This window comes from Pristiophorus japonicus, unplaced genomic scaffold, assembly GCF_044704955.1.
Source record: "Pristiophorus japonicus isolate sPriJap1 unplaced genomic scaffold, sPriJap1.hap1 HAP1_SCAFFOLD_427, whole genome shotgun sequence".
Taxonomy (NCBI): Eukaryota; Metazoa; Chordata; class Chondrichthyes; family Pristiophoridae; genus Pristiophorus; species Pristiophorus japonicus.
Genome location: NW_027254168.1, coordinates 428,399 through 441,296, shown reverse-complemented (window position 1 = coordinate 441,296; position 12,898 = coordinate 428,399). Strand labels below are relative to the sequence as shown.

The window sequence follows — 12,898 nt, the reverse complement described above, 5'->3', positions numbered from 1 at the left end:
TATATGGAGACCAGGACTGTGCACAGTGCTCCCAGTGTGGTCTAACCCAGGTATATGGAGACCAGAACTGTGCACAGTGCTCCCAGTGTGGTCTAACCCGGGTATATGGAGACCAGGACTGTGCACAGTGCTCCAAGTGTGGTCTAACCCGGGTATATGGAGACCAGGACTGTGCACAGTGCTCCCAGTGTGGTCTAACCCGGGTATATGGAGACCAGGACTGTGCACAGTGCTCCAAGTGTGGTCTAATCCAGGTATATGGAGACCAGGACTGTGCACAGTGCTCCAAGTGTGGTCTAACCCAGGTATATGGAGACCAGGACTGTGCACAGTGCTCCAAGTGTGGTCTAACCCAGGTATATGGAGACCAGAACTGTGCACAGTGCTCCAAGTGTGGTCTAACCCAGGTATATGGTGACCAGGACTGTGCACAGTGCTCCAAGTGTGGTCTAACCCAGGTATATGGAGACCAGGACTGTGCACAGTGCTCCCAGTGTGGTCTAACCCAGGTATATGGAGACCAGGACTGTGCACAGTGCTCCAAGTGTGGTCTAACCCAGGTATATGGAGACCAGGACTGTGCACAGTGCTCCCAGTGTGGTCTAACCCAGGTATATGGAGACCAGGACTGTGCACAGTGCTCCAAGTGTGGTCTACAAGTTTAGCGTAACGTCTGACCATTAAGTATGTCCCACTTCCCTTCCCCAGACTGAAGTGTCGGAGAAGCAGACTGCCCACGATCTCCAGCTTGCGAATGTCACCAGCCGGGGCCGCCTTGAACTTCAGGGTGAGGTGGACCGCTTGCGTCTCTCCCTCCGACAGATGGAGACCACCCTGGAGTCCCGCGAGAGAGCTCATCGGCAGCGCGTAAAGGGCCTGGAGGAGCAGGTGTGTGAGCGGGTCAGGAGGGAAGGGACATTCCGGAGAATGTAATAACACCGGTCTTCATATAAACCAGAATCTTCCAATCCCACGACATGAAATCATTTTCCCCACTCCCCTCGGTCTCCTCATCCCACTCCCCTCGGTCTCCTCATTCCACTCCCCTCAGTCTCCTCATCCCATTCCCCTCAGTCTCCTCATCCCACTCCCCTCAGTCTCCTCATCCCACGCCCCTCAGTCTCCTCATCCCACTCCCCTCGGTCTCCTCATCCCACTCCCCTCAGTCTCCTCATCCCACTCCCCTCGGTCTCCTCATCCCACTCCCCTCGGTCTCCTCATCCCACTCCCCTCAGTCTCCTCATCCCACTCCCCTCAGTCTCCTCATCCCACTCCCCTCAGTCTCCTCATCCCACGCCCCTCAGTCTCCTCATCCCACTCCCCTCGGTCTCCTCATCCCACTCCCCTCGGTCTCCTCATCCCACTCCCCTCGGTCTCCTCATCCCACTCCCCTCGGTCTCCTCATCCCACTCCCCTCAGTCCCCTCATCCCACTCCCCTCAGTCTCATCATCCCATGCCCCTCAGTCTCCTCATCCCACTCCCCTCGGTCTCCTCATCCCATGTCCCTCAGTCTCCTCATCCCATATCCCTGACTCTCCTCATCCCACTCCCCTCGGTCTCCTCATCCCACGCCCCTCGGTCTCCTCATCCCACTCCCCTCGGTCTCCTCATCCCACTCCCCTCGTTCTCCTCATCCCACTCCCCTCGGTCTCCTCATCCCACTCCCCTCAGTCTCCTCATCCCACTCCCCTCAGTCTCCTCATCCCACTCCCCTCGGTCTCCTCATCCCACTCCACTCGGTCTCCTCATCCCACTCCCCTCAGTCTCCTCATCCCACTCCCCTCGGTCTCCTCATCCTACTCCCCTCGGTCTTCTCATCCCACTCCCCTCGGTCTCCTCATCCCACTCCCCTCGGTCTCCTCATCCCACTCCCCTCGGTCTCCTCATCCCACTCCCCTCGGTCTCCTCATCCCACTCCCCTCGTTCTCCTCATCCCACTTCCCTCGGTCTCCTCATCCCACTCCCCTCGGTCTCCTCATCCCACTCCCCTCGGTCTCCTCATCCCACTCCCCTCGTTCTCCTCATCCCACTCCCCTCGGTCTCCTCATCCCACTCCCCTCAGTCTCCTCATCCCACTCCCCTCAGTCTCCTCATCCCACTCCCCTCAGTCTCCTCATCCCACTCCCCTCAGTCTCCTCATCCCACTCCCCTCAGTCTCCTCATCCCACTCCCCTCAGTCTCCTCATCCCACTCCCCTCAGTCTCCTCATCCCACTCCCCTCGGTCTCCTCATCCCACTCCCCTCGTTCTCCTCATCCCACTCCCCTCGGTCTCCTCATCTAACTCCCCTCGTTCTCCTAATCCCACTCCCCTCGGTCTCCTCATCCCACTCCCCTCAGTCTCCTCATCCCACTCCCCTCAGTCTCCTCATCTAACTCCCCTCGTTCTCCTAATCCCACTCCCCTCGGTCTCCTCATCCCACTCCCCTCGTTCTCCTCATCCCACTCCCCTCAGTCTCCTCATCCCACTCCCCTCGGTCTCCTCATCCCACTCCCCTCGGTCTCCTCATCCCACTCCCCTCAGTCTCCTCATCCCACTCCCCTCGGTCTCCTCATCCCACTCCCCTCGGTCTCCTCATCCCACTCCCCTCAGTCTCCTCATCCCACTCCCCTCGGTCTCCTCATCCCACTCCCCTCGGTCTCCTCATCCCACTCCCCTCGGTCTCCTCATCCCACTCCCCTCGGTCTCCTCATCCCACTCCCCTCGGTCTCCTCATCCCACTCCCCTCAGTCCCCTCATCCCACTCCCCTCAGTCTCATCATCCCATGCCCCTCAGTCTCCTCATCCCACTCCCCTCGGTCTCCTCATCCCATGTCCCTCAGTCTCCTCATCCCATGTCCCTCGGTCTCCTCATCCCACTCCCCTCGGTCTCCTCATCCCACTCCCCTCGGTCTCCTCATCCCACTCCCCTCGGTCTCCTCATCCCACTCCCCTCGGTCTCCTCATCCCACTCCCCTCAGTCCCCTCATCCCACTCCCCTCAGTCTCATCATCCCACTCCCCTCGGTCTCCTCATCCCACTCCCCTCGGTCTCCTCATCCCACTCCCCTCGGTCTCCTCATCCCACTCCCCTCAGTCTCATCATCCCATGCCCCTCAGTCTCCTCATCCCACTCCCCTCGGTCTCCTCATCCCATATCCCTCACTCTCCTCATCCCACTCCCCTCGGTCTCCTCATCCCACGCCCCTCGGTCTCCTCATCCCACTCCCCTCGGTCTCCTCATCCCACTCCCCTCAGTCTCCTCATCCCACTCCCCTCAGTCTCCTCATCCCACTCCCCTCGGTCTCCTCATCCCACTCCACTCGGTCTCCTCATCCCACTCCCCTCAGTCTCCTCATCCCACTCCCCTCAGTCTTCTCATCCCACTCCCCTCAGTCTCCTCATCCCACTCCCCTCAGTCTCCTCATCCCACTCCCCTCGGTCTCCTCATCCCACTCCCCTCGGTCTCCTCATCCGACTCCCCTCGGTCTCCTCATCTAACTCCCCTCGTTCTCCTCATCCCACTCCCCTCGTTCTCCTCATCCCACTCCCCTCGGTCTCCTCATCCCACTCCCCTCAGTCTCCTCATCCCACTCCCCTCAGTCTCCTCATCCCACTCCCCTCAGTCTCCTCATCCCACTCCCCTCGGTCTCCTCATCCCACTCCCCTCGTTCTCCTCATCCCACTCCCCTCGGTCTCCTCATCCCACTCCCCTCGGTCTCCTCATCCCACTCCCCTCGGTCTCCTCATCTAACTCCCCTCGTTCTCCTCATCCCACTCCCCTCAGTCTCCTCATCCCACTCCCCTCGGTCTCCTCATCCCACTCCCCTCAGTCTCATCATCCCATGCCCCTCAGTCTCCTCATCCCACTCCCCTCGGTCTCCTCATCCCATGTCCCTCAGTCTCCTCATCCCATGTCCCTCACTCTCCTCATCCCACTCCCCTCGGTCTCCTCATCCCACTCCCCTCAGTCTCCTCATCCCACGCCCCTCAGTCTCCTCATCCCACTCCCCTCGGTCTCCTCATCCCATGTCCCTCAGTCTCCTCATCCCATATCCCTCACTCTCCTCATCCCACTCCCCTCGGTCTCCTCATCCCACTCCCCTCGGTCTCCTCATCCCACTCCCCTCGGTCTCCTCATCCCACTCCCCTCAGTCTCCTCATCCCACTCCCCTCGGTCTCCTCATCCCACTCCCCTCAGTTTCCTCATCCCACTCCCCTCAGTCTGCTCATCCCACTCCCCTCAGTCTCCTCATCCCACTCCCCTCAGTCTCCTCATCCCACTCCCCTCGGTCTCCTCATCCCACTCCCCTCGGTCTCCTCATCCCACTCCCCTCGGTCTCCTTATCCCACTCCCCTCGGTCTCCTCATCCCACTCCCCTCGGTCTCCTCATCCCACTCCCCTCGGTCTCCTCATCCCACTCCCCTCAGTCTCCTCATCCCACTCCCCTCGGTCTCCTCATCCCACTCCCCTCAGTCTCATCATCCCATGCCCCTCAGTCTCCTCATCCCACTCCCCTCGGTCTCCTCATCCCATGTCCCTCAGTCTCCTCATCCCATGTCCCTCACTCTCCTCATCCCACTCCCCTCGGTCTCCTCATCCCACTCCCCTCAGTCTCATCATCCCATGCCCCTCAGTCTCCTCATCCCACTCCCCTCGGTCTCCTCATCCCATGTCCCTCAGTCTCCTCATCCCATGTCCCTCACTCTCCTCATCCCACTCCCCTCGGTCTCCTCATCCCACTCCCCTCAGTCTCATCATCCCATGCCCCTCAGTCTCCTCATCCCACTCCCCTTGGTCTCCTTATTCCAATGTCCCTCAGTCTCCTCATCCCACTCCCCTCGGCCTCCTCATCCCACTCCCCTCAGTCTCCTCATCCCACTCCCCTCAGTCTCCTCATCCCACTCCCCTCGGTCTCCTCATCCCACTCCCCTCGTTCTCCTCATCCCACTCCCCTCGATCTCCTCATCCCACGCCCCTCAGTCTCCTCATCCCACTCCCCTCGGCCTCCTCATCCCACTCCCCTCAGTCTCCTCATCCCACTCCCCTCAGTCTCCTCATCCCACTCCCCTCGGTCTCCTCATCCCACTCCCCTCATTCTCCTCATCCCACTCCCCTCGATCTCCTCATCCCACGCCCCTCAGTCTCCTCATCCCACTCCCCTCAGTCTCCTCATCCCACTCCCCTCGGTCTCCTCATCCCACTCCCCTCAGTCTCCTCATCCCACTCCCCTTGTTCTCCTCATCCCACTCCCCTCGGTCTCCTCATCCCACTCCCCTCGGTCTCCTCATCCCACTCCCCTCAGTCTCCTCATCCCACTCCCCTCGGTCTCCTCATCCCACTCCCCTCGGTCTCCTCATCTAACTCCCCTCGTTCTCCTCATCCCACTACCCTCGGTCTCCTCATCCCACTCCCCTCAGTCTCCTCATCCCACTCCCCTCGGTCTCCTCATCCCACTCCCCTCAGTCTCATCATCCCATGCCCCTCAGTCTCCTCATCCCACTCCCCTCGGTCTCCTCATCCCATGTCCCTCAGTCTCCTCATCCCACTCCCCTCGGTCTCCTCATCCCACTCCCCTCGGTCTCCTCATCCCATGTCCCTCAGTCTCCTCATCCCACTCCCCTCGGTCTCCTCTTCCCACTCCCCTCGTTCTCCTCATCCCACTCCCCTCGGTCTCCTCATCCCACTCCCCTCGGTCTCCTCATCCCACTCCCCTCGGTCTCCTCATCCCACTCCCCTCAGTCTCCTCATCTAACTCCCCTCGGTCTCCTCATCCCACTCCCCTCGGTCTCCTCATCCCATGTCCCTCACTCTCCTCATCCCACTCCCCTCGGTCTCCTCATCCCACTCCCCTCGGTCTCCTCATCCCACTCCCCTCGGTCTCCTCATCCCACTCCCCTCGGTCTCCTCATCCCACTCCCCTCAGTCTCCTCATCCCACTCCCCTCGGTCTCTCCATCCCACTCCCCTCAGTCTCCTTATCCCACTCCCCTCGGTCTCCTCATCCCACTCCCCTCGGTCTCCTTATCTAACTCCCCTCGGTCTCCTCATCTAACTCCCCTCGGTCTCCTCATCCCACTCCCCTCGGTCTCCTCATCCCATGTCCCTCACTCTCCTCATCCCACTCCCCTCGTTCTCCTCATCCCACGCTCCGCGGTCTCTCCATCCCACTCCCCTCGGTCTCCTCATCCCACTCCCCTCGGTCTCCTCATCCCATGTCCCTCACTCTCCTCATCCCACTCCCCTCGGTCTCCTCATCCCACTCCCCTCGGTCTCCTCATCCCACTCCCCTCGGTCTCCTCATCCCACTCCCCTCGGTCTTCTCATCCCACTCCCCTCGTTCTCCTTATCCCACTCCCCTCGTTCTCCTCATCCCACTCCCCCTCGGTCTCCTCATCCCAGTCCCCTCGGTCTCCTCATCCCACTCCCCTCAGTCTCCTCATCCCACTCCCCTCGGTCTCCTCATCCCACTCCCCTCAGTCTCCTTATCCCACTCCCCTCGGTCTCCTCATCCCACTCCCCTCAGTCTCCTCATCCCACTCCCCTCGGTCTCCTCATCCCACTCCCCTCGGTCTCCTCATCCCACTCCCCTCGGTCTCCTCATCCCACTCCCCTCAGTCTCCTCATCCCACTCCCCTCGGTCTCCTTATCCCACTCCCCTCGGTCTCCTCATCCCACTCCCCTCGGTCTCCTCATCCCACTCCCCTCAGTCTCCTCATCCCACTCCCCTTGGTCTCCTCATCCCACTCCCCTCGGTCTCCTCATCCCACTCCCCTCGGTCTCCTCATCCCACTCCCCTCGGTCTTCTCATCCCACTCCCCTCGGTCTCCTCATCCCACTCCCCTCGGTCTCCTCATCCCACTCCCCTCAGTCTCCTCATCCCACTCCCCTTGGTCTCCTCATCCCACTCCCCTCGGTCTCCTCATCCCACTCCCCTCGGTCTCCTCATCCCACTCCCCTCGGTCTTCTCATCCCACTCCCCTCGGTCTCCTCATCCCACTCCCCTCGGTCTCCTCATCCCACTCCCCTCGTTCTCCTCATCCCACTCCCCTCGGTCTTCTCATCCCACTCCCCTCGGTCTCCTCATCCCACTCCCCTCGGTCTTCTCATCCCACTCCCCTCGGTCTCCTCATCCCACTCCCCTCGGTCTCCTCATCCCACTCCCCTCGGTCTCCTCATCCCACTCCCCTCGTTCTCCTCATCCCACTCCCCTCGGTCTCCTCATCCCACTCCCCTCGGTCTCCTCATCCCACTCCCCTCGTTCTCCTCATCCCACTCCCCTCGGTCTCCTCATCCCACTCCCCTCGGTCTCCTCATCCCACTCCCCTCAGTCTCCTCATCCCACTCCCCTCAGTCTCCTCATCCCACTCCCCTCAGTCTCCTCATCCCACTCCCCTCAGTCTCCTCATCCCACTCCCCTCAGTCTCCTCATCTAACTCCCCTCGTTCTCCTCATCCCACTCCCCTCGGTCTCCTCATCCCACTCCCCTCGGTCTCCTCATCCCACTCCCCTCGTTCTCCTCATCCCACTCCCCTCAGTCTCCTCATCCCACTCCCCTCGGTCTCCTCATCCCACTCCCCTCGGTCTCCTCATCCCACTCCCCTCGGTCTCCTCATCCCACTCCCCTCAGTCTCCTCATCCCACTCCCCTCGGTCTCCTCATCCCACTCCCCTCGGTCTCCTCATCCCACTCCCCTCGGTCTCCTCATCCCACTCCCCTCGGTCTCCTCATCCCACTCCCCTCGGTCTCCTCATCCCACTCCCCTCGGTCTCCTCATCCCACTCCCCTCGGTCTCCTCATCCCACGCCCCTCAGAATGTAATATCTCCAAGTTTGCGGATGACACTAAGTTGGGTGGCAGTGTGAGCTGTGAGGAGGATGCTAAGAGGCTGCAGGGTGACGTGGACAGGTTAGGTGAGTGGGCAAATGCACGGCAGATGAAATATAATGTGGATAAATGTGAGGTTATCCACTTTGGTGGCAAAAACAGGAAGGCAGAATATTATCTGAATGGTGACAAATTAGGAAAAGGGGAGGTGCAACGAGACCTGGGTGTCATGGTACATCAGTCATTGAAGGTTGGCATGCAGGTACAGCAGGTGGTGAAGGAGGCAAATGAAGGCAAAGAAGGCAAACTTTCGTTGCTGTTTGTGGGAGCTTGCTGTGCGCATATTATCTGCTGCGTTTCCCACAGTCCCGCAGTGACCACACTTGAGTCATCATCGGCAGTCTGTCGAACGAGGATGACTTGCTTCCACAAGAGTTCACAGATGTTTCAATGTAGGACCCAATATTCCGGATCCCGAACTACATCCTGAAGGGTGGGAGATACCTGTGTGTGGATTGTTTAACGTGGGGTGACCGTTGTACACCAGCCACCACACGGGCCTGACAGAGCGAGGCCTTGGTCCAGGGTCAAGGGTTAACCAGGACCACTGGAGACCTGCTCTGCTGCACGGACCCAGTGTGCACAACATATCGCAGTGTGGGCTGTTCCGTGCTGCCCCCAGGCCCACGGCTCCTCTGGGATCCGTACCCTCATTAGCCGCTCCTCCGCCCGATCTCCCTCCGCCCCGATCTCCCTCCGCCCCGATCTCCCTCCGCCCCGATCTCCCTCCGCCCGATCTCCCTCCGCCCCGATCTCTCCTCCGCCCCGATCTCTCGCCGCTCCTCCGCCCCGATCTCTCGCCGCTCCTCCGCCCCGATCTCTCGCCGCTCCTCTGCCCCGATCTCTCGCCGCTCCTCCGCCCCGATCTCCCTCCGCTCCTCCGCCCCGATCTCTCGCCGCTCCTCCGCCCCGATCTCTCCTCCGCCCCGATCTCTCGCCGCTCCTCCGCCCCGATCTCCCTCCGCCCCGATCTCTCGCCGCTCCTCCGCCCCGATCTCTCGCCGCTCCTCCGCCCCCGATCTCTCGCCGCTCCTCCGCCCCGATCTCCCTCCGCCCCGATCTCCCTCCGCCCCGATCTCTCGCCGCTCCTCCGCCCCGATCTCTCTCCGCTCCTCTGCCCCGATCTCTCGCCGCTCCTCCGCCCACGATATTCCGGGACCCGGCGCTCCAGCTCTATTTATAGCCCCGACCTGCGATGGTGTCTCAGGCTTGAGTACGTCATTGGCGGTGAAGCTCACTGGGATGACCTGAGGCTGAAAAAGGCGCCATTGAAATGCTAATTATCTCTTTGTTTATTTCTTCCCTTTCGTTCTCCTACTTTCCTTTCTGTGTCAAATGCTTTTCTTTTCTTCTTTCATTCTTGACTCGTCACCTTTGATCTCTCGCCCCTACCTTTGACCTCCCGCTCGCCTCTTGACCTCTGCCCCCTCATATCCAACCTCTGCCCCCTCGCTACTTGACCTCTGCCCCCGTCGCTTCTTGACCTCTGCCTCCGCGCCTCTGACCTTTTCACCCCTCGCCTCTGACCTCTGCTGCCCGCGCGTTTGATATCTCTGCCACTCACCTTTGACCTCTCTTCCTCCACACCTCTAACCTCTTCTAAACCCTCACCACTGACCTATCACCCTCCAACCTCTGAACTCCTGCCCCGTCCTCTGACCTCCCGCCCCGTCCTCTGCCCTCTGACCTCCCGCCCCGTCCTCTGCCCTCTGACCTCTCCCCACCCGGCCCCCCGCTCTCTGACCTCCCTGCCCTCTCTCCCCACACTCCCCTCTCCCCCCTGACCACTCCCCTCTCCGCCCTCTGACCCCTCTGCCCCCTGCACCCCCTGACCTCTCCCCTCTCCGACCTCTGACCCCTCTGACCCCTGCCTCCCCTGACCTCTCCCCTCTCCGCCCTCTGACCCCCCGCCCCCCCTGACCTCTCCCCTCTCCGCCCTCTGACCCCTGCCCCCCCTGACCTCTCCCCTCTCCGCCCTCTGACCCCTGCCTCCCCTGCCCTCTCCGCTCTCCGCCCTCTGACCCCTGCCCTCTCCGCTCTCCGCCCTCTGACCCCCCGCCCCCCCGGGCAGATGGCGGTGCTGAAGAACCAGCTATCGGTGGAGCTGCGTCACAAGGACCAGTATATCCGCCTCTCGTCGCGGGCCAACGACCAGCTGTCCGGGCTGCGGCGTAACCTCAGCGACTCTCTGAGCGCCGTGGCCCGTGACCCCGAACTCGCCGTGCTGGAGTCCGAGACCCGGCGCCTTGACCGCTCGCTGAGTCACAGCCTGCGCTCCTCCCCCCGGGCTCAGCTCCCCCCCTCACCCAGGCAACCCCGGCTCACCGGGGACCAGCCCGACCCCTGACCCCCGACCCCGCTCACCGGGGACCAGCCCGACCCCTGACCCCCGACCCCGCTCACCGGGGACCAGCCCGACCCCTGACCCCCGACCCCGGCTCACCGGGGACCAGCCCGACCCCTGACCCCCGACCCCGGCTCACCGGGGACCAGCCCGACCCCTGACCCCGGCTCACCCGGGGGGGAATCAGCCCGACCCATGACCCCCCAGCTCACTAGGGGGGACCAGCCCGACCTCTGACCCCCGAGCCCGGATCACCGGGTTGGACCAGCCAGACCCCCAACCTCTGACCCCGGATCATTGGGGGTGGGGGGGGGGCAGTCCAACCCCCGACTTCTGACCCCGGCTCACTGGGTGAGACCAGCCCGACCCCTGACCCCCAACCCCGGTGAACAGGGTGGGACCAGCCCGAACCCTGACCCCCAACCCTGGCTCACCGGGAGCAGCCTGACCCCTGACACCATCTGTTTCTATCTCTCTCTCTCTCTCTCTCTTTCTCTCTCTCTCTGTCTCTCTCTCTCTCTCTGTCTCTCTCTCTCTCTCTGTCTCTCTCTGTCTATCTCTCTCCATCTCTTTCCCTCTCCCTCTCTCTCTCTCGCTCTGACTCTCCCTCCCTCCCTCTCTCTCCCTCTCTCTCTCTCGCTCTGACTCTCTCTCCCTCCCTCTCTCTCTGTGTCTCTCGCTCTGACTCTCTCCCTCCCTCTCTCTCTCTCGCTCTGACTCTCTCTCCCTCCCTCTCTCTCTCTCTCGCTCTGACTCTCTCTCCCTCCCTCTCTCTCTCTGTGTCTCTCGCTCTGACTCTCTCTCCCTCCCTCTCTCTCTCTCTCGCTCTGACTCTCTCTCCCACCCTCTCTCTCTCTGTGTCTCTCGCTCTGACTCTCTCCCTCCCTCTCTCTCTCTCTCTCTCTCTCTCTCGCTCTGACTCTCTCCCTCCCTCTCTCTCTCTCTCTCTCTCTCTCTCTCGCTCTGACTCTCTTTCCCTCCCTCTCTCTCTCTCTGTCCCTCTCTCTCCCTCCCTCTCTCTCTCTCGCTCTGACTCTCTCTCCCTCCCTCTCTCTCTCTCTCGCTCTGACTCTCTCTCCCTCCCTCTCTCTCTCGCTCTGACTCTCTCTCCCTCTCTCTCTCTCTCTCTCTCTCGCTCTGACTCTCTCTCCCTCCCTCTCTCTCTCCCTCTCTCTCTCTCTGTCCCTCTCTCTCTCTCTCTCTCTCGCTCTGACTCTCTCTCCCCTCCTGATAGAATGAAGTTATGACGACTCCTGTTACGGTGAACTTCACTCTGACGTTGACACCGCTCCTGTTACGAAGAGATTGATGATGATGTAAAATGCCTTTTGCTTTCACGCCTTGTGAATCGGCTGAATATTAATAACACTCAACCTTGTGAAACAGCAATGGGAAAGGGGCGAAAGCAGGTCCCTGCCTCTCCAGTGCCCTCTGACCCCATCCCTCCGCACAGGGCCAAAGGTCAGAGTCTGACCCTTCAACCCGCCCAGTCCCCCAATCCCAGGAGCACTTCTTCCCCTTGGTCTGGAGGCTGGATTCGACCCCAGGTCCCAGAGGGGTGAGGGGTGAAAAGTCAAAGTTGGAGCAAATGTTAGTCCCGAGAGGCGAGAGTCACCCTTGACCCTGTGGAAAGAGCAGTGAGTCACCCTTGACCCCATGGAAAGGGCAGTGAGTCACCCTTGACCCCATGGAAAGGGCAGTGAGTCACCCTTGACCCCGTGGAAAGGGCAGTGAGTCACCCTTGACCCCGTGGAAAGGGCAGTGAGTCACCCTTGACCCCGTGGAAAGGGCAGTGAGTCACCCTTGGCCCCGTGGAAAGGGCAGTGAGTCACCCTTGACCCCGTGGAAAGGGCAGTGAGTCACCCTTGACCCCGTGGAAAGGGCAGTGAGTCACCCTTGACCCCGTGGAAAGGGCAGAGACTCACCTATGACCACACGGAAAGGGTACAGAGTCACCCTTGCCCCTGGGAGAGGACAAGGACCCCTTTTGAACCCCGTTCCCCTGCTTGTTAGCTGCACTAATGTAACTGCGGTCCTAATCCGGCCGGATGTTTGCCTTACCGCCAGTATTTGTAGCCAAATTAAAGTTTATACGGTATTTTTCTAAGGAAGCTGTTATTTAAAGCCACTAATATTTTTTACGCTCTCTTTGTAACTGTGTTGAAAAAAATATATTAAACTATATTTACAGCAATAGAAGGATTGGGGTTGTATTTATTCCTGAGGAAAATGTGGGAATCCAAATCTGAGACAAATTAGAGCCCGACTTTTCGAACAGTGGTGAGGGTCTACAGGGCTGTAGTGATACCCGCCCTCCTGTATGGCTCAGAGACATGGACCATGTACAGTAGGTATCTCACCCCCAGCTCATGGTCTACAGGGCTGTAGTGATACCCGCCCTCCTGTATGGCTCAGAGACATGGACCATGTACAGTAGGTATCTCACCCCCAGCTCATGGTCTACAGGGCTGTAGTGATACCCGCCCTCCTGTATGGCCCAGAGACACGGACCATGTACAGTAGGTATCTCACCCCCAGCTCATGGTCTACAGGGCTGTAGTGATACCCGCCCTCCTGTATGGCTCAGAGACATGGACCATGTACAGTAGGTATCTCACCCCCAGCTCATGGTCTACAGGGCTGTAGTGATACCCGCCCTCCTGTATGGCCCAGAGACATGGACCATGTA

The 12,898-nt window shown here is 60.6% G+C and overlaps 1 protein-coding gene across 2 annotated transcripts in view; it reads left to right on the top strand.

Annotated features, from left to right (window-relative positions):
* Positions 1-12,363, top strand: part of LOC139251256 (rootletin-like) — a 125,351-nt gene extending 112,988 nt beyond the window's left edge. The window contains exons 14-15 of one of the 2 annotated variants that reach the window (XM_070873226.1): positions 709-888; positions 9,937-12,363. In XM_070873226.1, coding sequence (XP_070729327.1) covers positions 709-888; positions 9,937-10,212 — 456 coding nt within the window. In that variant the 3' untranslated portion in view covers positions 10,213-12,363. Of the gene's footprint in view, positions 1-708; positions 889-9,936 lie in introns of those variants that run through there. The other variant, XM_070873227.1, reaches the window with a different exon arrangement.
* The last annotated feature ends 535 nt before the right edge of the window (positions 12,364-12,898 follow it).